This window comes from Amblyomma americanum, chromosome 1 (assembly GCF_052857255.1).
Source record: "Amblyomma americanum isolate KBUSLIRL-KWMA chromosome 1, ASM5285725v1, whole genome shotgun sequence".
Classification (NCBI taxonomy): domain Eukaryota; kingdom Metazoa; phylum Arthropoda; class Arachnida; order Ixodida; family Ixodidae; genus Amblyomma; species Amblyomma americanum.
This window is the reverse complement of record NC_135497.1, coordinates 204,117,329-204,139,129: the sequence shown is the minus strand read 5'-3', so window position 1 is coordinate 204,139,129 and position 21,801 is coordinate 204,117,329. Positions and strand designations below refer to the sequence as shown.

At 49.7% G+C, this 21,801-nt stretch overlaps 2 protein-coding genes across 4 annotated transcripts in view; one reads left to right on the top strand and one right to left on the bottom strand.

Annotated features, from left to right (window-relative positions):
* Positions 1 to 21,801, top strand: part of LOC144114519 (uncharacterized) — a 184,717-nt gene that overhangs the window by 121,091 nt on the left and 41,825 nt on the right. The window lies entirely within an intron of this gene.
* The window catches only part of LOC144114518 (pancreatic lipase-related protein 2-like), a 47,747-nt gene continuing 43,444 nt past the window's right edge, over positions 17,499 to 21,801 (bottom strand). Inside the window, exons 6-7 of the mRNA XM_077648314.1 lie at positions 20,109 to 20,303; positions 17,499 to 17,980 (exon numbers count right to left, since the gene is read on the bottom strand). Of these exons, the coding sequence (XP_077504440.1) occupies positions 17,742 to 17,980; positions 20,109 to 20,303 (434 nt within the window). The 3' untranslated portion in view covers positions 17,499 to 17,741. The remainder of the gene's footprint in view (positions 17,981 to 20,108; positions 20,304 to 21,801) is intronic.

Below are 21,801 nucleotides of genomic sequence, written 5' to 3'. Positions count from 1 at the left end.
CTCCAAACGAAGACGCGTCCTTTGTTTGTTCTTGTTCCCAGATCATTACCCGCCGCGGTGGCTCAGTGGTTAGGGCGCTCGACTACTGAGCCGGAGTTCCCGGGTTCGAACCCGACCGCGGCGGCTGCGTTTTTATGGAGGAAAAACGCTAAGGCGCCCGTGTGCTGTGCGATGTCAGCGCACGTTAAAGATCCCCAGGTGGTCGAAATTATTCCGGAGCCCTCCACTACGGCACCTCTTTCTTCCTTTCTTCTTTCACTCCCCCCTTTATCCCTTCCCTTACGGCGCGGTTCAGGTGTCTGCCGATATGCGAGACAGATACTGCGCCATTTCCTTTCCCCAAAACACCAAAGCGTGCTTGTGGCCTCGAGCGCGTTTGGTTCGCAACCTAGTGGTTGTGTCGAATTCTGCCTAAGCCTCTTATCTTTAATCGAAACGATGACCCCACACTGAATTTCCGTGACAATCCTTCCACACAAACCAAATCCACAGTGATTGCACACGCATGTAAGCTCTACGCTTGTCATGCTGTAGGAATTAAAAAAAAAGTTACCAACAAGCTCTGCAGACCGCCCTGAATTGTGTAATCAGGACATGCAAACAAACACAAAACGTAACATGGACCGAGGTGCTTAAAGAAATGGCTTGGGAAGGTTGTTACTTACCGTTTTGGCAATGACTCTCTCGACCAGGTGGTACATCAAATCTTCAGCAGAAGAAAGTCAATGGACGCAGGGAACTGGCTAACCAGATGCAGCTGATGACAGACAGTAGCGAGACAGCCAGGTCCTGAGGAGCTTAAAGGATGCGGGAGACGAGGGCAAGGTGTATGGGGGGCGATGGCGGTTACATGAAACTGGCTAAGGGAAAATCTTCCTTCATTGGCACCGCCGAAGATGCAAGGGATCTAAATCTAGCTCAGAACGATCTCCCATGGCTCCGGACCCTGGTTTTAAAAACCTAGAAACCCGGCCCACCTCTTGCATCGCCCAATCAACAGCAAACTAACCCATCATTGGTTTACAAACTTCATGGCACGCCCTCCAATTTCGGCAAGGTTCAAACCCTCTCCCTGAAATACACAGCACATCTAAATTGCTATAAGAAAATGTAATTCCGGGAATGAACCCTCGAAATGCTTGGGCCAACAGGTTTACGTGCCACGCCCCATTCTCCCACAGTATTACTCAAACTCTCTCCCTTAAAAAGTAAAAAGAGAAACATATGAAAATACATCAAAACATTCCCATGCGGCTCCCAGCTTTACGCCAATTACCGATATTCAACCGATCGCTACCGCTGCGAGTAGTAGACTACTCGTCTTCGGGACGACTGTTGACAGGCGTCCCCGCAAAATCTGAAAAGAGGCGCCAGCCTGTCGTTGCTGCCTCTGAACACGCTTCAGCGTTTCGTTAAGCAGGCCCGCTTCTCGGGACCCGTTGGTATGCCCCATCCTCTGACTTCGACGCCGTCGCGGCTTAGACGCGGCGTCTGCTTGCCGCGTCCGCGCTGACCATGCGCTATGCTACGCTATCACTGCGGTGGTTTCCTTAGACGGGCAAAGGGGGGCGGGCGGTTTCGGGAAAACGTAGGGAGCCTACATGTCGCGCCCCCTCCCGGCAGGCGGCATGTATGTAGGCTCCCTAGGAAAACGTCTTGGCTCCTTTCCTCTGGCTCGGTCTTTGCCTTCGCCCGTCTACGCCCGCTTGCCTCGCCATGCATGCTTCCTGCTGACGGGGATTAACAGAAAAATCGCCGCATCTCGGCGCCGGGCTGTCGACAAACCCTCGGATGGTTCGTACCTCGGCTTTTTAAGCCCTCGTGTTGAAGACATCCGGGTCAGTGGCTGCAAACCATGGATGTAAGAAGCGGGAAGTGTCCCCAGGGAGCGATTAACATTCTTCCCTGTCTGTTGGATGTGCCACGACTCAAGTAGAACCCTCCTGTGCGGGTTAGCTTCGGTTTCCAGTACATTAGTGCCGTCAACGTCCATTCGGTGGTCGCATGCCTCGCAGTGTTCGGCCGCAGCGCTGCGGTCACGGTTCATTTGTCGGACGTCCGCTTTGTGTTGCCTCGTCGCGGCGCGGGGCTGGGCGCGCAGGCGCTCTGCCGTACGCCTAGGATGTGCCCATCGAGTTGGGGCTTAAGGAAAACATTTCCAACGCGCTGCCTTTTTCAGTGAGTGAGCAGATGAGAGCCACGGCCACTCGGTGATGCGGTTCCATCGAGTGGCCGCATTGGTACCAACCGTTGCCTCCACAAGCTGGTAGAACAGCGGGCTAACGGGGTCGCATTTTTCATTGCAGCACTGAGGCTTCAATTTTGGATTTCGACGTGGCCTCTTTGTATGTCTGAAATTTACTTGACCTGAAATAAAATAATCGAAAATGTTTTACGGCCGCGAGTGAGTTTCGAACCCGAGGCGGCGAGAACGCATACGTTTTGCTGGTTACTGCGTTAAGCGTGGCCCGCATGGAGCGTTTTTCCGGGCGATTCGCCGGCGTCGGTGGCAGCGGAGCGCTTTTTTGCCGCCGTCGACTGCCACACCGCCGCAGCCGAACATTTTGCGTCATAAAATACCAGTCTCTTGCGCTGTATTTTGGATATCGTCGTCTTCATCAGCTGCATCTATGCGCAACGGAACCGAACACTGAAACAGCACTGAAAACCGAAGTGCTAGCACTCCTAGTTGCAACTGGCGTAACCACGCTAACTCGTCCGAAATTGATTTTGGTGGCACTGTCTACCTGTGCCATGCGCTGTGCTTTTAACAAGGCTGGTGGAATTCCTTAGTTTGGCGGAAGGCAGTAAAGAATCTTCTGCAGAAATTCTGATGTCTTTTTCGGGAGATTTTTGTCTGCGTGTGGAGAAACCCTTTGCCAGGACTGACACATTAGCGGTTGTAAGTTTTTTTTTTGTGACAGCCTGGAGGCAAGAGTGCGCCCATGACCTTTCCGGGCCGTTTTCGCAGAGGCGCCGACTATGTCGTGCAGCTCGTGCTTCGCACCATAGGGAACAGAAACATAGCGCATCCAAAAAGCAACCATGGACTGCGCTCCACGATTCGAGGAAAAGTAAAAGGAGAAAAAACAAGAAAGGCAGGCAAAGGCACAGCAGGAGACCCCTCCCCACTGTCCTTTTCTTCCTCCCTCTTACCACCCTGCTACCGGCTGCCCGTGTAGCTCTTGAAAAAGAATTTCTCCGTACCTATGCACCTGCTGAAATCATCCTTGGCCCTTTCCGTTACCGCCTCTCTACGTTCTTCATCCGTTTGATGCTGCGTGTTGTGCGTCTTGTTCCCGTAGCCTTTTTGGGAGGAACAGTGCTGAAAATTGTGCCCTAAGGGTAGGGTGGAATTCAAGCAAGTTTTGGTTAAGACGATTCCCAATTCTTGCATATTTGTTTTAAAATCAGCGACAACAGCAATGACACATCGCTTTGAGCATGCGGCTCAAGGACGGTGTGTGATTCGTTCCGCAGTGTCGCCGTGTACCCACTGATTTCCAATGGGTAGAAGTTTTCTCGAAGCCTGGCGCTTGGTTTCTTTGAGTTGAAGTGCTCGGAAAATGGTCTTCCACCTAACATTGTGTTGAAGAAAACACTTCAACCCATTGCGCTTGGTGCGAGGTTGCCAGTGCGCCATTAAAACTCATCATAAGCAAAAGAAAACATTTCTAGGCAATGGATACCCAAGATTCTTCACTCGATGTATCATCTAAGACTGAAAAGGATGCAACGAAAACAACTCGATATGCTTATGCTAAGGACACGCTGGTGGCAAAAACGCGTATGCAGTTAGTACGTAAAGGGTGTCTGCGAAACCTTGGCCAGTGTTCTCAGAAAGGAAGGGATGCAAACTACACACAAGCCGGACATCATTATCGGAGGCCTCCTGTGCCACTTCAAAGACAGTCATCCCACCCCAAAAAAGGCCTAGAGGCGCCAACTCGAATGGCCCTTCCTGGGCGTACGCGCTCAGCGTCCGCGCTCTTAGCGTAAGCCGAAACCGGTCTGCGCATGCGCACTGCAGGAGACGCCAGCAAGCCTAGGTGAGGCGTCCGTGCTAGATGTCGGCATCAGCGCGCGGGCGCTCGTGTACGCGTTGGAAGGGGGGTCCGGTTTATAACAATGGAAGGATCGCCGGGCTCTCGGTGGCTCTTTTCTTCATTTTAAACCAGCCAGAAGACGCGACACAAAGGAAGAAGCAAACAAGACGAGGCTGGACTAACAACTGAAGTTTTATTGAAAGGAAGAAAACAACGAAGACTCGCACTGAGATGCGCGCGCACATAAGCCGTATCAGTGAAAGGGCACACAAAAGGGCTCTTTTCTTCATGGCTTGAAGCTATTTCAGGTTCCCCGAACTTTTCTTCGCGGCTTAAGTTGTTCTTTCATCGCCCCCAACCCCTTCTCTCCACGGCTTGAAATTCTCTCCGTCCGCTCGACAGGGGAAGGGAGCCAGCACCAGGATCATGGAGATGCATGGCACATTTAAAAGTCGCTGGATCGTTCCGTGGAAACGGCTCCCTCTTCTGACTCCCGCGGTTTGTGCGCTTAAAAAGCCGCGCTAACTCCCCGGGAGTCACACATCCAAGAAGTAGTAGTTTGCCAACAGATTCAGAGGCAACAACAACTGACGAGAATACAAAAAGGAAGCTAAAAATGTTGCCGGCCCAGCGATTGCTATCTAATCCCTCAAGCACTAGAACTGCAACCGGTGGAATTAAAAGCAAAGAGAGAGGATAGGGAAAAGTAGATAGGAGAGCGGCAGAAAAAAAAAAAACGAGGGTAGGTTGGAACTTATGCAAAAAAAAAAAAATATGTTCGCGCCACTCGTGCGAAAGTGCTTATGGGTATTGTTGCACATATTCACAACACGGTAAATTCACTGCATATTCAGGGCCGCGAGCATGTAGCGTCCTGTCGCTAATGAATCGCGCTAGCGGCGCATTGCACAAACGGGTTGGGTGGAGTGCCGAGTCACCGTACTGGAGAAAACCAGTAATCTTTTAAACATCGTGTTATCCGGCAATAACTTCTGTTCATTTCTTAGCAGATTTAAATTATAATCAAGAACATTTAACTAGAGTTTGACTCTTGATTGCTGCTCTGGGTAACGGCGTAGTTACTGGCTTGCCGAACTGATGGCACACTCTTCAGAATAGTTCCCAGCATGCCACTCTATGAAGTCTTCGTTAGCGGTTCATCCTTCACGTACATCTTTGACCGAATTGCCGAAACTAGCATCGGTTACAGCAATGGTAAACCCCTTCTCGACGGCGAACGATCGAATCGTGAGAAGCACTTTACCAACCTAGACAAAAATGTGAACTACCACACTACTAATTGTTACATTGGACAAATAACCTACTGGCATAAAACGCAGCATCAGGTTTGCCGCCTCTTATGTGCAACACATGCAACATTCACTTCAACGCATCCTTGCTGCACTTGCACCACATCGACAAAAGATTGGAAGAGCTTTCTGCTATTGAGGCTAATCACATGAGTGTTGAAATGTAGACATTAAGACACGATTTTACAATTTTGAATGCACAGTGCAAGAACCATATACAAGTATCGGTGAGTGAGCTCTAAGTATGAGCGTCCGGGAATTACAAATTTCACTGCTTGAACGAAAGTACCTAAAAGCTTCATTGCTTTGCACTGTTATTGCGTACGCAATTCCACTATCACCTATGCCGGTGTGGTCACTGTACGCGCTTAATGAAAAATGTACCTGTCAAGCAAAAGAGTCTTCTTATAATTTCCTCTATATACCTGATAGAAGGCACACGCTTTCTTGTAGCATTTTATGTAGCAGCCCATGGCCATAGCCTCCCTCCGATGGGGGCACTTTTGATAAAACTGCGCATTCGTACGGCAGGCTCAACCTCCCAAAGCAACCTACCAAAGCAGGGACACTGTAGCAGGGCACGGCCGGAATCGAGCCGCCTCCGCTACTCGAGCCCGGCCGCGAGCAGGGACGTGTGCCTTTCCAACGCACCGAGAGAGGGCGCCACACGTTTCATGAAAAAGCTGATGATGCATGATCAATAGTGAAATAGCGCAGGAAGACTTTTACGCCATTGAAATGTAAAATACCTTATACTTCCTTAAAGGTAGGACATTACCCTACGTGAACCTGCTAGAGCTTGTCGATATATTTTAAAATAGGGCTGTAGTGAGCGATAAATTGAAGTCAAGTGGGGTATTTTTCAGGACCTCGCCATAGGCTCCATGCTGTCATAGATCATTGCTCATGGCAAACGCAATATGTAAGCTACATCGATGAAACTCGACTAAATGAAACTTTAAGATGCATTTAACATCTAGGCGAGAGAGCTAATTTCTAACTGTTATGCGCGACGAAATATCAATTTTTATTTTTCGTCGCCATTGAGTTACGCGCCGCCGCGCCGCCGGCTGTCGCGAGATGGCGCGACCGGTTTTTCGAGGCGCATGGTCCAGAATCCTGGGGATGCGGAACAAAACACGTCCTCTCTTTGCATTGCCTCTTAGCCTTTAACATCTCAGGACGTTTCTGCTCACGTTTAGCGTCTTCCAGCTTCACAGTCCAAGAAATGATGCCTGTCAAACATTGATTTTACACGTCCTAAGCAATCGCGCGAGACGGCGGCATCGGCGCGACAGCAGACGGCAGGCGCTCCCACTCGATCGGCACGCCCCTTGTAATAGCGAGGGCGCCCCCTGCCAGAAAGAAATGTAAATGCAGAGCGACTTGAACGCTCGCTCAGAAAGTATTCGAATTGCATAGAAGTCCATCCTAGCATTAAGAAAGTATCTCAATTAAAAGCCGCGTGGAATGTTATCGGTGCTTTGTTAGTAATTGAAGAGAATTCGGAATACGGATCAGTAACGCGCAGTTTTCTGTGCTTCACGGATAAGCTCGCTGGGACAAGACGCAGGGCTGCTTTAGTGGTTAAGCTGTCCGTGTGCATGCAGTGTTATGGTGTTGGCTAGCGTGGGGTGTCTGTGTTCAAACAAACAGCACCTCCGGGGTGAGGCGCGGCCGCTTTTGCGACTTCCGCGCTGACCCTCGCCATTCCCCCGTCGGGGGAATGGACGCTTAATTTTTGGTAGTGGGGTATGGTCTCGTGCCATACCCCTGAGTAACAAATCAAAAGACAGATGGGTACACATGTGTTTGGGGCGTTTGCCCTAAAACAGACAGCACCTCCGTGGCAGACGCGGTCACTTTTGCGACGTCCGCGCTGACCTTCGCCATTACCCGGTCGGTTAAATGGGCGCGTAATTTTTGGTAGTGGGGGATGGTCTCGTGCCATCCCCCTGAATAAGAAATCAAGATAGTTGCGGTTTAATTACTGTTTAACCTCGTTAAGCAGCGAAAACTGTGGTGTTCGGGAACGGTTTAAGAATATCCTAGGTGTTGAAACTGCAGGCCTGCCGCGGGGGAGTGCGTAAACACATGATGTTCGCCCTCTTCTACATGCGGGGGCACCGCGGAGAAGGGGCCATTCGCTTGCGGCGCGGCGGACTCGGCCAAGGGCTCATTCACACTTGAGAGTCGCAGAGGTCGCGCGACCAGCAGTCGCCTGCGACTACTCCGCAGTTCGTCAACACCGATGTTCACAGTTCCAAGGGCGACCTGCGGGTCGCCTTCTCGTTCGATCCTCGTTTGAAACGAGAACTCTTGGGAATGACGCCGTTCGCGCGCTTTCGAGAGTTTCGTCTGCTTTGGCCGCGTCTTCTGCGCTCGCGCTTGGCCCTCGAAAGTGCTCTGGTCCCTCGATATTAAGCAATGTACTGCGACGACCTGAGCGAAGAGGAAGATATAGCGGCAATATGCACCGCGGCCGTACCAGCGGCCTGCAAGCCAGCCTGGACGCCGGCCGCTAGTGTCAGAAAAATGTGCTAGTACGCTGTTTGTTCGCTTTCATACCATGCTCTGGGAAGTCGAAATTCAAAAATGGATCAGTTTTGAGGGTCGTTGGCCAATACCGAGCTGCTGGATACAAGCAAATTTCTTCTCATAGCCGCTTTGCTGCTGTTGCCCTAAGCGGCTCGATCGCCTGGCGTCTGCATTCTCCGCTGCTGAAGGCGTCGCGGAAATCGAGCATATTTTTATATTATCATAAGACGGGGTTCACAATAAAGCCGTGACGAAAGTAGCATCTTGGCTACAGCGCTGGTCAGTTCCGAAACACCCTCAGCTGCGGCATCGATGTGAAACCAGATAGGCTTGGCGACGACTACGGCAGCCAAGGAGCAGATAGCGCAGTTCGTCGCTCGGCGCACCCGCGAGCGGCGTCGTTGCCGAAAGCTCGGCTCGCTCGCTTATTGGTTCAGCGGTTTGCGCTGTTTTCAGCGCCGTTTTTGGCGTGTTTCTCGGTGTCTTGCGCTGCCACTGTGAGTCACAAGGTGTGGACGTGAGGTTCTCGGATTCGACGTTGTGTTCGGCACCGTGCACGAACAAAGTTGGCTAGAACCAGCTTTTTGTGCCGCGGTTTGGGACCAGCCGCAGTGATCGTTGTGAAAACGCACATGGTGGCGCGAGCCGACGCCTCTGCCTCCGTGTTGAAGTGAATGGCGATGCAGCGTGGCCTCTGGGATCTGCGACTAAAATTGATGTTGGCGTCTACATAGTACTCGCAAAATTGGGCGACGATGGCGACACCTGTATTTCGTTCAGTGTTTTTTTCTAGCTTATAAAAGCTTCGTTTCGGGGGTGGTTGGTGTCTTTGTGACCAGAACTCGGTGCCCTGTCAATACAGGCCGGTTTTAATTTTCACTAAGTGTCCCTCTAAAGGGCTTAAAATTAACTAGCGTTCAGGCAACCAGCAAGTTAACAAAAAAAGGCGATCATGACAGGTGTAGTGGCTATGTGTGGTTCAGAGCTGATACTCAAACCACACAGGCATAACATACTCGAAGGACGCGTTCTGAGCTAGCGCTAATATTGAAGCACAATCTTTCTTTCCGGAAGTGGAAACCCCTCTGCTCAGCCAAACGGCGCAAGCACACATCCACTGCTATGACATTTTTGGCGGTGTTTGTTTGAGTACGTTAGGTGAGATACGTCACTAATGGCGTTCACGCTTGCGGTCGGCCCCATCAGTCTAGAACGACTGAGCTAGAAATGTCTAGAACGACTGAAATGTCTGTTCCGCAGCACCCAAAGCCGCTGCGACCAGGAAGGCAAAACATGACGATGAAATCGTATGAGTTTATCTTCCGATGCTTACATCCGGACTATTTTAAACCAACTATTATCGCTAGATATCGCGTGTTCAGCCTGAAACACGCCCAGAACGTGTTCTAGACAAGTGGTTTGCCCTCTGTACCATCGGTTACTTTTCGATACACAAAATCCGGTTAGATTAATGATATACTCCACAAGGCGCTGTCAACTCTGTACAACGCCCCGTCCGAACTTTTTGTCTAATTAGAAGAAGTGGCTGAGCAAAACATGCTCCGAAAAGATTTAGGGAAGTTAGAGGGCGGAGAAAGCTAGACGTACAGTCATGGACAAAAGTCGCGGAAACAAAATATATCTGTGTTGACTCCCTACCCAGTCAGCTCGTATTCGTTCTAGTAGAGAGCACGCATGTCTCCTCTTGCGTGTATGCTTTTAATTGACAGTCTTTGCCTGATCACGGAGAAACAAAAAACTTTTTTTTTCGTGAATACATATCCCGCGAATTTTGCTCCATGACTTTACCTTGAATTTTGCAAGTTTTGCAATAAAACTTGGCTGTCGAACCACTGGCGTCAAAAAATGAAGCACCTCCATCACACGTGTGCAGTGAGTCGCAACTCGGTGCAGCTTCCGCATTGTTTGCTGTCGTGCAGGTACTGCCATTTCTTTTACTTCTTCGTCCTAAATTAGGGCAAATTGGTTAGGAGCCAAGGCTTGCACTCTAGAGGGACATGAGCGCAATGGCTTTTCAACACACAAAAACCGGTTAGATTGATGGCTACTCCTTACGCCGGTGTCAACTCTGTACAACGCCCCGTCCGAATTTTTTGTCTAATTAGAATAAGTGGCTGAGCAGCGGAAAAGTGAAACGACACAGTGGTCTATCGAAATAATGGATAATTGTCATTACCAAACCTCAACAAAATCGCCGTACTCTTCAAATCACCAATGCCAGCGAAAAACTACCTGTTGTTTGCAAGAAGGAAAGAAACTTTTTTCGACTGGTTCCTGAGCCTGCAGTGCATGACAGCCTCAATCGGCATCATCGGGGTTGAACCTTTGGCCCCAAAAAACAATATAATGGATTAATATGACATGTTTTCTTCTCTGCGGAATTTGGTGGTTGTGGTTCGACCTCTTGCAGCAACGTCATGGTAGCATTTGGAGCTTAATTCCCGGCGACTGGTTCCTGAGCCTGCAGTGCATGACAGCCTCAATCGGCATCATCGGGGTTGAACCTTTGGCCCCAAAAAACAATATAATGGATTAATGACATGTTTTCCTCTCTGCGGAATTTGGTGGTTGTGATTCGACCTCTTGCAGCAACGTCATGGTAGCATTTGGAGCTTAATTCCCGGCGTTATCTGCTGCGGAATTCTTTTGACAAGGGACCAGGTCCCTTGCTGGGGATCGAGCATTCTGAAAGCACGTGGCAGAACTTTAAATTTTACCCCCGCTTACAAACTTTTCTTTGTTATCAGCGGAAGTTCTCAACATCAGCCAAAGGGGATTTTCACGGATATTGACAGGTTTCAAGCAGTCTACGTGCACAAGATACACCGATCCGCGCAACTCGGCGTTCTTGAAACGCTCATTTCACACGTACGCCCTTCTCCCGACATCAGAAGGAAGAGTAAAAAGGAAGGAAAAAAAAACACTTCTAGACTTTTTTTCACTTTATTGGGAGCTGGGGGGGGGGGGGCAATAATTTTTGACAGAAGTTGTAAAGCAGCTAGCCTTACCGTGAGAGAGTCCACTTCAGGGTCTACTTCGCTAGGACCATTTCCAAAGTGATCACATGACTACACAGCGCTTTTGGGATTCAGGTAGCGTGACTGGGCCGGAGAAGAGACGAGGACGATCGGAGGAAGAAAACTTGGAAAACTGTATAAAATTAGAGTGCTTCTCAGTAAAGAGGGCTTCTTAGGAGTCGGGAGTCTCTGATACCTCTCAAGAAGGGGGCTCTCTCCTGGTATCAAACCAGCAGCTCCTTAAATACTCTTCGTATTCCCCAGATCCCTAGCTGGGGAATACAGTTCGAAGAATGATGTCCAATCACACGAGGGCACTGAAGGTACCACCCACGGCAGGGCGGTCCTGATGTTTCTTCGCAGCTCGGTCGAGGGAAAGGGAACAGGACCCAGTAACGTTGTCGTCCCCGCGGCTTCCAGGTGGCCGCGCACGTGCGTCCGGAGGGCACCTGCATGACACAGGAATGCAGGCTGTCTCCCCGCAGGTGTCGAAAGAGCTTGTACTGGTGACCGGAACGCGGAAGCTCTGTCGCAGGTGCGGCACTCGGGCAATTGTTCAAATCCAGCGTGACTGAAGGGGACCACACTGATACCGCACTTCGTCGTGACGAGGGCCGGAACGAATACGCTTATGGTCGTCGCTGACATTCCTGTTGAACACGTGGGGACGCTATTGTCGTCGCTGCTTCCAGCTTTCCTGTTCGAACACCTGGGGACGCTATTGTCGTTCCCTCTGGCAGTCCTGCAGTCACGTCTTTCCCAGAGGGCTCACCCACCCTCGCGTTGGTCTTCGTGGAATCCTCCCCATGCCAAACTTCGCCGAATTCCACAGCAGGAAGGAAGCGCGAGCAAAACAGCACCCCCGCCGCCAGATAATGCCCCCGGAAGATAAACTGCTCGCGCGTAACTCGGCTGACTGGGCGTGCCAGGAACCAGATGCTCTTTGGGAGTCTTCTGATGACCTTCAGTGCCGAAGCTCGGCATCGCTTCCCCTCGTCAGATGGCCATTTTGGGAAATTATCTGCAATGCTAGCCAAAAGCGATCACAGACGCCAAACCACGCCTGACAAAAGCACGTGCCCTCAGAGCCCACTCATCCCGCCAGACCAAAACTCAGGGCCAAAACTGCACTTAGCAAAAAAACTTCAACTAAAACTTGAAGAGATGAAATGTTTTGCCTGAATGAACACATGGTGTCTCCCGACGAGTAGTATTGACAGGGCACCTGTCCAAGGCGTGTGCTCCCGCTCGAGGCGCACTTGGATAGGAAAAAAATTCGCTAAATGAAATCAGATTGGTGCTTAGAGGGCACGCGGTACGGGAATAGGTGACTTGATTTGGCCGACGTGGCGTTCAATTTTGCCCGCCCCAATACCTAGAGTCAAGGTACGTTACACCACTCGCTCTTACTTATCCTTGGCCGAAATAAGGAAACGTACTCCTAGGTATGTTACCTGATTGGCTGTTCGCTGGACAGCTGAATGTCGTGTTCGGCGAGGGTTGTTTTTCCTGGCATGTTTGAAAACACCGCCTCAAAGTCGCGGACGACGTTTTTCATGTCTCCTCGTTGATTTTCCGACAAACGTGGCTCTTTGTCGATTGAATTTAGCAGCTCATTCGCTGCCTGCTCGTCCTCATGTATGACATAAGGTATGTCTGAGATCTCTTCCTCTGGCATGTTCAGCGCCATGTTAACCATGGCCTGACGCTGCACATAAGGCTTCATCAAATTACTGTGGATTATCCGATTAGGTTTGTTCCTAAATTTGACCTAATAGTTGGTGTCCGAAAGCTTGGACACCACCTTAGTTGGCCCTTCCCCTTACACCTCAAGCTTGTTCCTTTTTGACGGACGCAGCAACATCACCTGGTCACCAGGTTGAAAGGTGCGCTTGCGTGCCGATTTGTCGTAGTACACTTTATACTGACTGCGCTGCTCTGACATTTGCTTTCACGAGGTCTCTGGTTTTCGCAAGTCTTTCCAGTAGTTTCAGGACGTATTCCACTACACAGGGATCCTCGCCGTAACCCTCCCATGACTCCCTTAGCATGCGCAATGGTGTCCTCAAGTCACGTCCGTAGACTAGTTCAGCGGGGCTAAATCCTGTGCTTTCGTGGGGGACGGACCTCATTGCAAAGAGGGCTGCTGGAATGCAGCCTTCCCAATCTCCCTTATGCTCAAAACACAGAGACCTAAGTATCCGCTTTAGAACTGAGGGCATAAGCTCGACTGGATTTGACTGAGGGTGGTGAATGGAACTGCGGATTATTTTAATCCCGCACCGTTCAAAGAACGTTGTTGTCAAGCAGCTTGTGAACACGCTCCCGTTATCGCTTTGTATCTCTGCAGGGGACCCCACGCGAGAGAAAATTGACTAAAGGGCGTCTACAACACATGCGGAACTTGGCTCCTTCAACGGAATGGCCTCGGAAAATTTGGTTGCCACGTACAGTGAGGTCAGAATGTAGCGACAGCCAGAGTTGGACGCTGGCAGTGGGCCGACAGTATCTATTACAAGACGCCGAAAGGGCTCTGTAATTATGGGAACTAGTGTCATGGGTGCTTTCCATTTATCCGTCGACTTGCCGACCCGCTGGCAGGTGTCGCAAGATCTAACTACCTGTTCCACCTTTCCAGCAGCGAGGCCAGTAATATTCGAGGGCTAATCTAGCTTTTGTTTTCTTTATGCCAAGGTGGCCCGCCCATGCATTTCCGTGTGCGAGCTCTAGAAGCTGCCGTCGGTACTTCTCAGGCACTAGGAGTTGCTCATATGCGCGTCCCTTTGAGTCGCAGTATTTCCGGTACTGAAAGCCTGATTTCTCATGAAAGCTGGTGTTCTTTCTGGCGACTCCCTCGCTCACCTTATTCCTTAGAGTTCTTAACGATGGGTCGTTTTTCTGCTCTGCAATAAATGCTTTCCTATCAACCTTAGTCAACTCCTCCCAACAAGTCGAAGCAGCTGTTACTGTCGAACCCTTCGCGTTGGTTCCTGTTGCCCCATTCTCTACGGAATCTGCAGTTCCTTGGATTTCATGAGCTACCGCTTGTTCGGGAACACCTTCATGGTCATGCTCATGCGGTTTTGACGGATCAGTTTTCCTGCAAGAATTGCCCGGCTGGTCTGGAGAATGGTTTGGTGGCTGCTCATTTATCGGAGCGTAGTCGAGTTTCTTTGCTAGCTCTCGTGCTCGAGAACGTGTTAGCGCCATGTAAGCCAAGCCAGAGGTGAAAGAGAGACCTTTCTCTTTCAGCAGCTGCTCGGATTTGTTCGAAAGCAGGTAGGACAAGTGTGTCGGCAAGTTTGCGCTAACTGCCGCTTCTGTTTCTAGCCTGCCAAAAGTCCCCTCTAGGGTCACCTTCGCTATAGGCAAGCATGCACTCTGTTCTTCGGCGACCTGCTTAATCCAGGCGCATTCGCCGGTGTAGTCCATGGAGGAAACACAGGACGGGTGAGCAACATCCATGGTAGCCGCTGAATCCCGCAGTGCCCAGAATTTCTTTCCATTTATAACCACGTCCCGCATGTATGGCTCCAGCAATTTAAGGTTTTCCTCCGACTCTCGCATGCACGCGAACACCATCTTTTGCTGTTTGCAGTTCACTGAGATGTGACCCTCCTTGTTGCAATTATAGCGGACAATGGGCTTTCGCGCTTCAAACGCGCGAGCTCCAGGTGCCTGCTGTTTCGGCGAATCGGCAGATTTGGGTGACTCCATCTTGTTTTCGCTACCTCCTCCTTTTGATCCCGCTTCCTCTGTTCGGCGATCGTGGCGTGCTGGTGGCACCCTTCGGTCGGGGATTCTATTTAAATAGGTTTCTCCCTTTCCTAACCTATTATCGTACCCTGCCTTGCTTTGGAGGATTCGGCGAACGTAATACTCGTCTGCGAGCTGTGCTCCTTTGTCTAGATCTATATCTGTTAGCCTATCTTGCAGCCATATCCTCAGATCTTCAGGAATCGCGCTATAGTACTGCTCTAGTGCGATGCACTCCAGTACCTTGTCATGTCTTCCGTGCACCTCAGCGGTCTTAAGCCACTCGTTTAAGTTGACTTTAAGCCGGTACGCGAAGTCAGTATGCGACTCTCCGCCTTTCTTTGCCTGCCTGAATCGCTGCCTAAAGGCTTCAGCAGAAAGCCGGTACTTTCTAAGCAGTGCGCTCTTTACCTTCTCGTAGTCATCACACTCTTCCTGTGAGAGGCGAGCCACCACTTCGGCCGCCTCGCACGGAAGGAGAGGAAGTAACTTCTCAGACCAAGCGCTCTTGTCGATGTGCACCTTCCCGCATGCGCGTTCGAAATTTATCAAAAGGAGTGCAATATCGCCTCCCACGCGGTATGGTGAGACGAGATCCTGCAATCTCTGCCTCCCTTGCTCCTCTACCGAAGCTACAGGGCAAAGACGCGCCATATTCCCTCCGTTCGACGCGATTTCCAGCTCCTTCATTTTTCGAGCATGTTCTCTCGCTTTTTCCTCTGCCTCACGGACCTCCCGTCTCTCTTGAGCCAACCGAAGCTCTTCTTTTTCTTTCTTGCGTCCAACAATCGTTTCCAAAGCCTCGTCGACCTCCTCAGTAGTCACCTCCTCCTGCCGCATAACCTCGAGAATTTTTTTCTTTTCGCAGAACGTAGCGAAATCCCCAGCTCCTGGCAAATTTCGAGCAGGTCCTAGTGCACTTTTAACTTCTCCATCGCGAGTTCCACCATGCGTTAGCAAGCCCACTAAAACAAAAGCCCTAGCTTGAAGTGGACCAAGCAGTTTCCCTAAATTAATTTCCCAGACAACACGAATCCGCACCTACCATCTGCCTGTGCTAGTACGGTCTGGTGAAATGAACGAAAAACATTGGGCACTCACCCTGCCAAGGTATAGCTGACGCCTGTCAGTCCCGTAGCTGCGGAGGTCCGTTGGAGCCGGTAACTTCACGTGGACTTCCCGCAGCTGCCATCCAGTTGTTGGGATTCAGGTAGCAGCATCCCACCGCTGCCACCAGTTGTTGGGATTCAGGTAGCGTGACTGGGCCGGAGAAGAGACGAAGACGATCGGAGGAAGAAAACTAGGAAAACTTTATACAAGGACTATTTACATTATGCACAAGTACGGGCAACTGAGAGTGCTTCTCAGTAAAGAGAGCTTCTTAGGAGTCGGGAGTCTCTGATACCTCTCAAGAAGGGGGCTCTCTCCTGGTATCAAACCAGCAGCTCCTTAAATACTCTTCGTATTCCCCAGATCTCTAGCTGGGGAATACAGTTCGAAGAATGATGTCCAATCACACGATGGCACTGAAGGTACCACCTACGGCGGGGAGATCCTGATGTTTCTTCACAGCTCGGTCGAGGGAAAGGGCACAGGACCCGGTCACGTTGTCTCCGCGGCTTCCAGGTGGCCGCGCACGTGCGTACCAGGAGAATGTTTTGTACTACGATAATGATTACGAACAGTTGAAGTTCTGATGAAATGTCATCTCACGAGTAGTGTACTGCACATAAATTTCAGAAGCTCCAGCGTGCTGAGGACGAAGGGATTATTCATTAACTTCGTCGTGTGTCGAATCTCCGAGCGCCCATGGGCCCGGTGGCAGCACGTACTGCATATTCCTACTATTCCCCCTTAGCCAGCACTGTCCACTATGAAAGAAGCCCACCGGATGTTTGTGCTAAGCGCCTCTCGGAGGTGAAGAACCAGGAGCAAAGCAACCGTGGCTTTAGTACACGGGTTATTTACGTTTCGTTCGTTTGGGGAACAATAGGAGCCGGCATCCTGTCAGCCTTGACATTCACGGTATCCCTTTTAGGTCTCGTTCCGTAAAATGAGCTCTTGGGCGAGTTGGTAACTTATCTTAGGCATAGTAGCAGCGCAAAAAACACACACACAAGAGAAGAACAGACACCGAGAGACATGCACTGTGCGTGTCTCTCGGTGTCTATTCTTCTCTTGTGTACTGTGCGTGTCTCTCGGTGTCTATTCTTCTCTTGTGTGTGTGTGTATTTTTTTTTTTGCGCGGCTACTATGCCTAAGATAAATTAGGTCTCGTTATTTTGCATTTTGTAGTCTGTATTTTTTCCTAGGTAACCTACGGGTATTTGAACTCCTTTGAGGGTTCTTGACCATAAACACTTTGGGCTACTTGATTTCTATTTCTTTTGTAGCACCTGTACCCGTGGAATACAGAGGCTCACAAAAAAAGTACCAAAAAGTAGCCAAAAGCACTCAAAAGGTACGGGAATCTTAACGCTGTTCAAGTTCCGCTCTAAAGGAAACATAATGGTCAGATTTTCACAAAGGCTGGAATTTATTTGCCGTCTATAGTTTACTGCCTACATCATGTGCAGGGTTTCGACAGTTTCTTTCAAAATATTCAAATACCGTGGAAGAGAGTGTGCAAAATGCAACAATGCAACATATTCCGTACATAAACGGTTATCAGTGATCATGCTGGTGTTGTCACAATCGCTGACCATCACGGGCTGCAGCTACTGAAGGGGAGTTATTATTATTCGTCATTTTTATTTATCGCTTTTTTCAGCTTGCTTGTTTCTAGTTTCTTTACACTAAAAACGCACTACCTCTGAACGCAAAAGTCGTTGTCCCCACTTAGCAACGTTTCTTAAAAACTGCGTGGGGGCGTGCCCCGAGACATGACTGTCCCCCTGTGAATTTTTCGGAACACACAGTAATTCGGTCGGCAAGGCGACGCCCATACAAAACCAAAAAAAGGAAAAGGTGGCTTGATTTCTGATTTATTCCCTCACACAATCGTATTGCCACGTGCTCCAAGTCCTCTCAGTCTGTCCGGTTTTCGGCCGTTGTCACGCAGTATCGTCGAGCGCAGTGGACAGACAGAAAGGCGGTTCGTAGTTGGTCCTCAGGAACTGCTCGCCGCGTCCAGGGGCGTGCTCGCTCCCGTAGCCCATTTCGCCCCGGGGAAGGAGATCGCACTGAGGGTCTGCAGTGTCCGGAAGGCACGGCCTGGAGACGAACTTGCACGAGTCCGGCACAAGTGACTCGACGAAGTACACGTGCGCTCTCCTGTGGCGGCACGATAGGCCTAGAAGCAAACGGAAAGCGAAATTGGCGCTCGGCACATTCCTTTTTTCAAGTCAAGAGGAGGAGGAGGAGGGGGGGGCAATTTGCGTGCTACAGGCTGGAATTGGGCCAGGCGGGTGCGGGCGGAGATTGTAAGAGACAGCTAAGAATAGGCAACTCATTCACACGCTCACCTGCTACACATAAGGACGATTTTTTTTCGAGCAACGATGTCGTTGTCATGCAAGCATATGCCTGCTCACTACTACTGACTCTTATTTGTGCAGTCGACTGTTCTATCCTGAAACTCTTGTACATCTTGCGCAAATCGGATATTAGCTTTAATCGCATCTCATTCACAAAACGGCAGTATTGTGCTTATCATTAACATTATTTCTTAGAAGCCACGGCGAGAATAAACTAAATCTTTCTGAGCTGATTACGGCATGAGGATTAGTTATGGTCTTTCTTTTTTACTGATTCAGGCAGCCGCTCTGCACTTCCTAACGTTCGCAGTAGATCCTACTGCAGAAATCGGTGGTAACCTGCCATACTTAAGTTTGCCACGTTTCTGTACACGTACACCTACCGACTTTGGCAAAAGTATTCAGTTTGCCCTGATTATTTAAAGTAACCAGGATGGCAATGGCGCCTACTCTCGTCCCGCACGTTATCCTCGCAGCCGATGAGTTCACGGCCGCAGCGTCGCCGGCCCGTTTTTTTCTTTGGTAACGGCAGCTTATAGTTACTTTTGGTAAAGATGGTAAATGTAATACCGCATGACATTTTTATCATTATAGTCTATATTTTACCATTCTTACGGTTTTGTGTGTTCTGAAAGCTGATTTTTTCAGAGTTTTGTTTCAAGGCTTACTCTGGCTGAGTACTCTGGACGGATATCGGTTTTCTCGATCATTTTCACTTCAGCTGCCCTACACTTAAGGAAGGGCCTACTCTTCACTCTCTCTTCCCCCTTTCGCTCCCGCTGTCTCTTCCCTCACGCTTTGGTTCAAGTGTCACCCCAGTCGGAGAGTAAACGCTCCTTTCCTTCCTTCATACCCCGCTCGCGCTTGCTGCCCGAACGCCACGGGTGAAGTTAGCGATTATCCCCCGATTTCCTCACAGGAAACCAATTGTACCACGAGTGTGACAGTGTTTGGGTCATTTGGAAGGCTGTCAGCAGTAAGCCGTGGGTGGCTTCCCGCGTCGTATAATGCATTGATACAAGCTAAAAATGACTGCCGGAATTTGAGAGCATTCACAGTATATTATAGTTAGCGTGCAGTGGCTGCGTGCCCCTGTGCGCCCGCCTTGTTCGCATGCTTTAAAGCATAGCTGAGTCTGTAAGCGAGGCCAGCTGGTTTGCGCGGAATTTTATGTTACGACATACATCGCCGACGCCGTTTACGATGGAGAAAGTCTGTCATACAGCGATAGCCATGCAAGAGCGAGCCTTTTGTTACCTGCGCTTACTCGTACCCAGCTGCCTGCTCTGGATGCCATTTATAATTTTTCTGCGCCAAGCTAGCGCAGCAATGCAGCTGGGTATCTGAATATGCCACGTAGCGGCACGACACGAAAGGTCGAAGCACTCGGTTAGCGCACCAGCCGTAATTTCTGCCGTGCCTGCTGGGTAGACATGCTCTCAAGGGAGAAGAATTTGGTTTTGCAGGCGGTAATTTGTATATTCTACCCTCGGCTAGATTTTTTTCCTCTTGACCGGGCTTATGAAAACCCTACGCATTGAGACACATCGCGAAGAAAAAAATTAGAAAACATAGCGCTCGATCGGTCACTCTGTGTAAGAAAATAACTTGAAAAGATATCGAATAGATTTCCGATCTTGGGCCGCAGTGGCTGCAAAGCGTAGGGCAGTTATCTGCAAGAGGTTGCTGGGCTCATTTTACTTGTGCTGTTGTGATTAATTCGCTAAGTAATGAGCGCAGAAAAATAACGAAATCACGTGCTTTTGACACAAAGGCTGCAATTAAGCAATTAAATTCTTGCTCCACATTGTGCTTATTGCCCCGGATTATATGCGACCTCTGCGAGATGACGAAACCAGGCGACAAGCGGATCGCCCTTGCATCCTTGCATGAGCGGATCAATAAGCGATCCGCGCGAACGTCGTATCGGAACATGATACGCACTGAACGCGTCGCAGCCAGGCTGCCTCTCCTGGAAGTTAGGGTAGAAGTCCACGTGGCCGGTGGCAGCTTGCATTCCGAGGTCTCCATTGAGCATGTTCCAGCCGTAACTCGTGTGGATGATGTCCACGAAGTGCGCATCAGCCTTGCTCACGCGCACGTCGCTGTCCTCGAAGAGCGGGCCTGCGGGGTCCAGGGCTGCCCACCGAAAGCACGCGAAGGTTCGGAAATTACGGAACAGTTGAGGCACAGTGTCTTTTGGGCTTCATGTATTTGAAACTTCCCAGGATTTTCGAATCTTGGCAATAACTCTGCTAGTTTACAAAGCCATTAATTCTACTTACGCGCATTTTTCAACTCGATGTTATTTACAAATAAATTTTTTTCATATGTAGCAAGATGTCAGATCAACAATCAATATAACCGCAGATCGGTAGGCTTGTATTTTTTTTGCTACTCCTGTTTTGGCCACCATCAAAAAACGTTCCGTACTGATTTTATTAGGCAGTCTTAACTAATCGATGCGAGCGATCGACAAACATTGAAAGAAAGCTTTTGATATCGCATCGGAAGAATGGGCCTTTACGTTAAATTTTTTCTATAACAATTACAGTATTGCACAGTTGCCTCACAATTAAAATTGATGCCAAAGAATCCTCGACTTGGAAAGTGATAAACCCAGTTGCCATTGCCATCTACAATACAGAGGACACACACGAAAAAAAAAAATCCGCGTCGATTCGCGGCAGAAATAGAAAAACAAGTACGTCTGAAGGGGTGTTCTTGTTTGGTGTTGTTTTCTGTATATAGGGATGAGTCGCATTCTGTATATGTAACATAACTGAAAGCACTAAAATACTAATGGTTACGATTAAATGATTTCTGCAATTTCAAAGCTACGATGTAGGCTATGCGGTACGCCGTAGTAAACGGCTCCAAATGATTTCTTGCAGCCTGCGGTTCCCTAAAGTACGTCGACATCTAAGTGTCTTAGTCTGACTATTCAATTTAATGGCTATTGTTTCACAGCACTTTTGCGCTCAATTCACAACGCATTTCCCGAACTCAGCAAGAACACTGCCTCCTGTGACTTGGCCACCATGTGTCTGACTCTGAGCCCACTTTGAACACCTATCAACGCCTTAAAGGGACTATGCAATAAATTAATTTAGATTACGTAAAGCAGACGAGATATAGGCATTTCATCACTCGTCACCCCAACGCAAGAATTTTTAAGCTAGCATCAATAACAACGAAGATATAGACGATTAAAAATTACGCTCCTCCTCTCCCCCTCAACTCGTACACGCGGGGCACCAGACAAAAATAAAGAAAACAGGTCTGGGACTGGGCCCCGCCCATGAATACGCCATCCGCTGACACTCCTTTTGCAACTTCCGGTTGTCGCTCTTAGCACCCCAGCAGCAGCGTCGGCGGCGTGGCGGCATCTCTGCGGTCTCTCTTCGCCTTCCTGGATTGCGGCACTCGTTGGGTTTCTTTGCTTGTCATCTGTTGCAGTTAGCAGTAATAAACCCGGACCTTGAGGCGCGACTGCTCGCTTTTACGGCCGCGATGGGCATCGAGCCCTATGCGTGCCCACGAAGAGCCGTGCGAGTGGCTCCGGAACTCCCGACAGGAGGAGGCGGCAGAGGAAAATTGAAACCGTGGCTGCGTTCCAATACTCCCAAGTAGACGG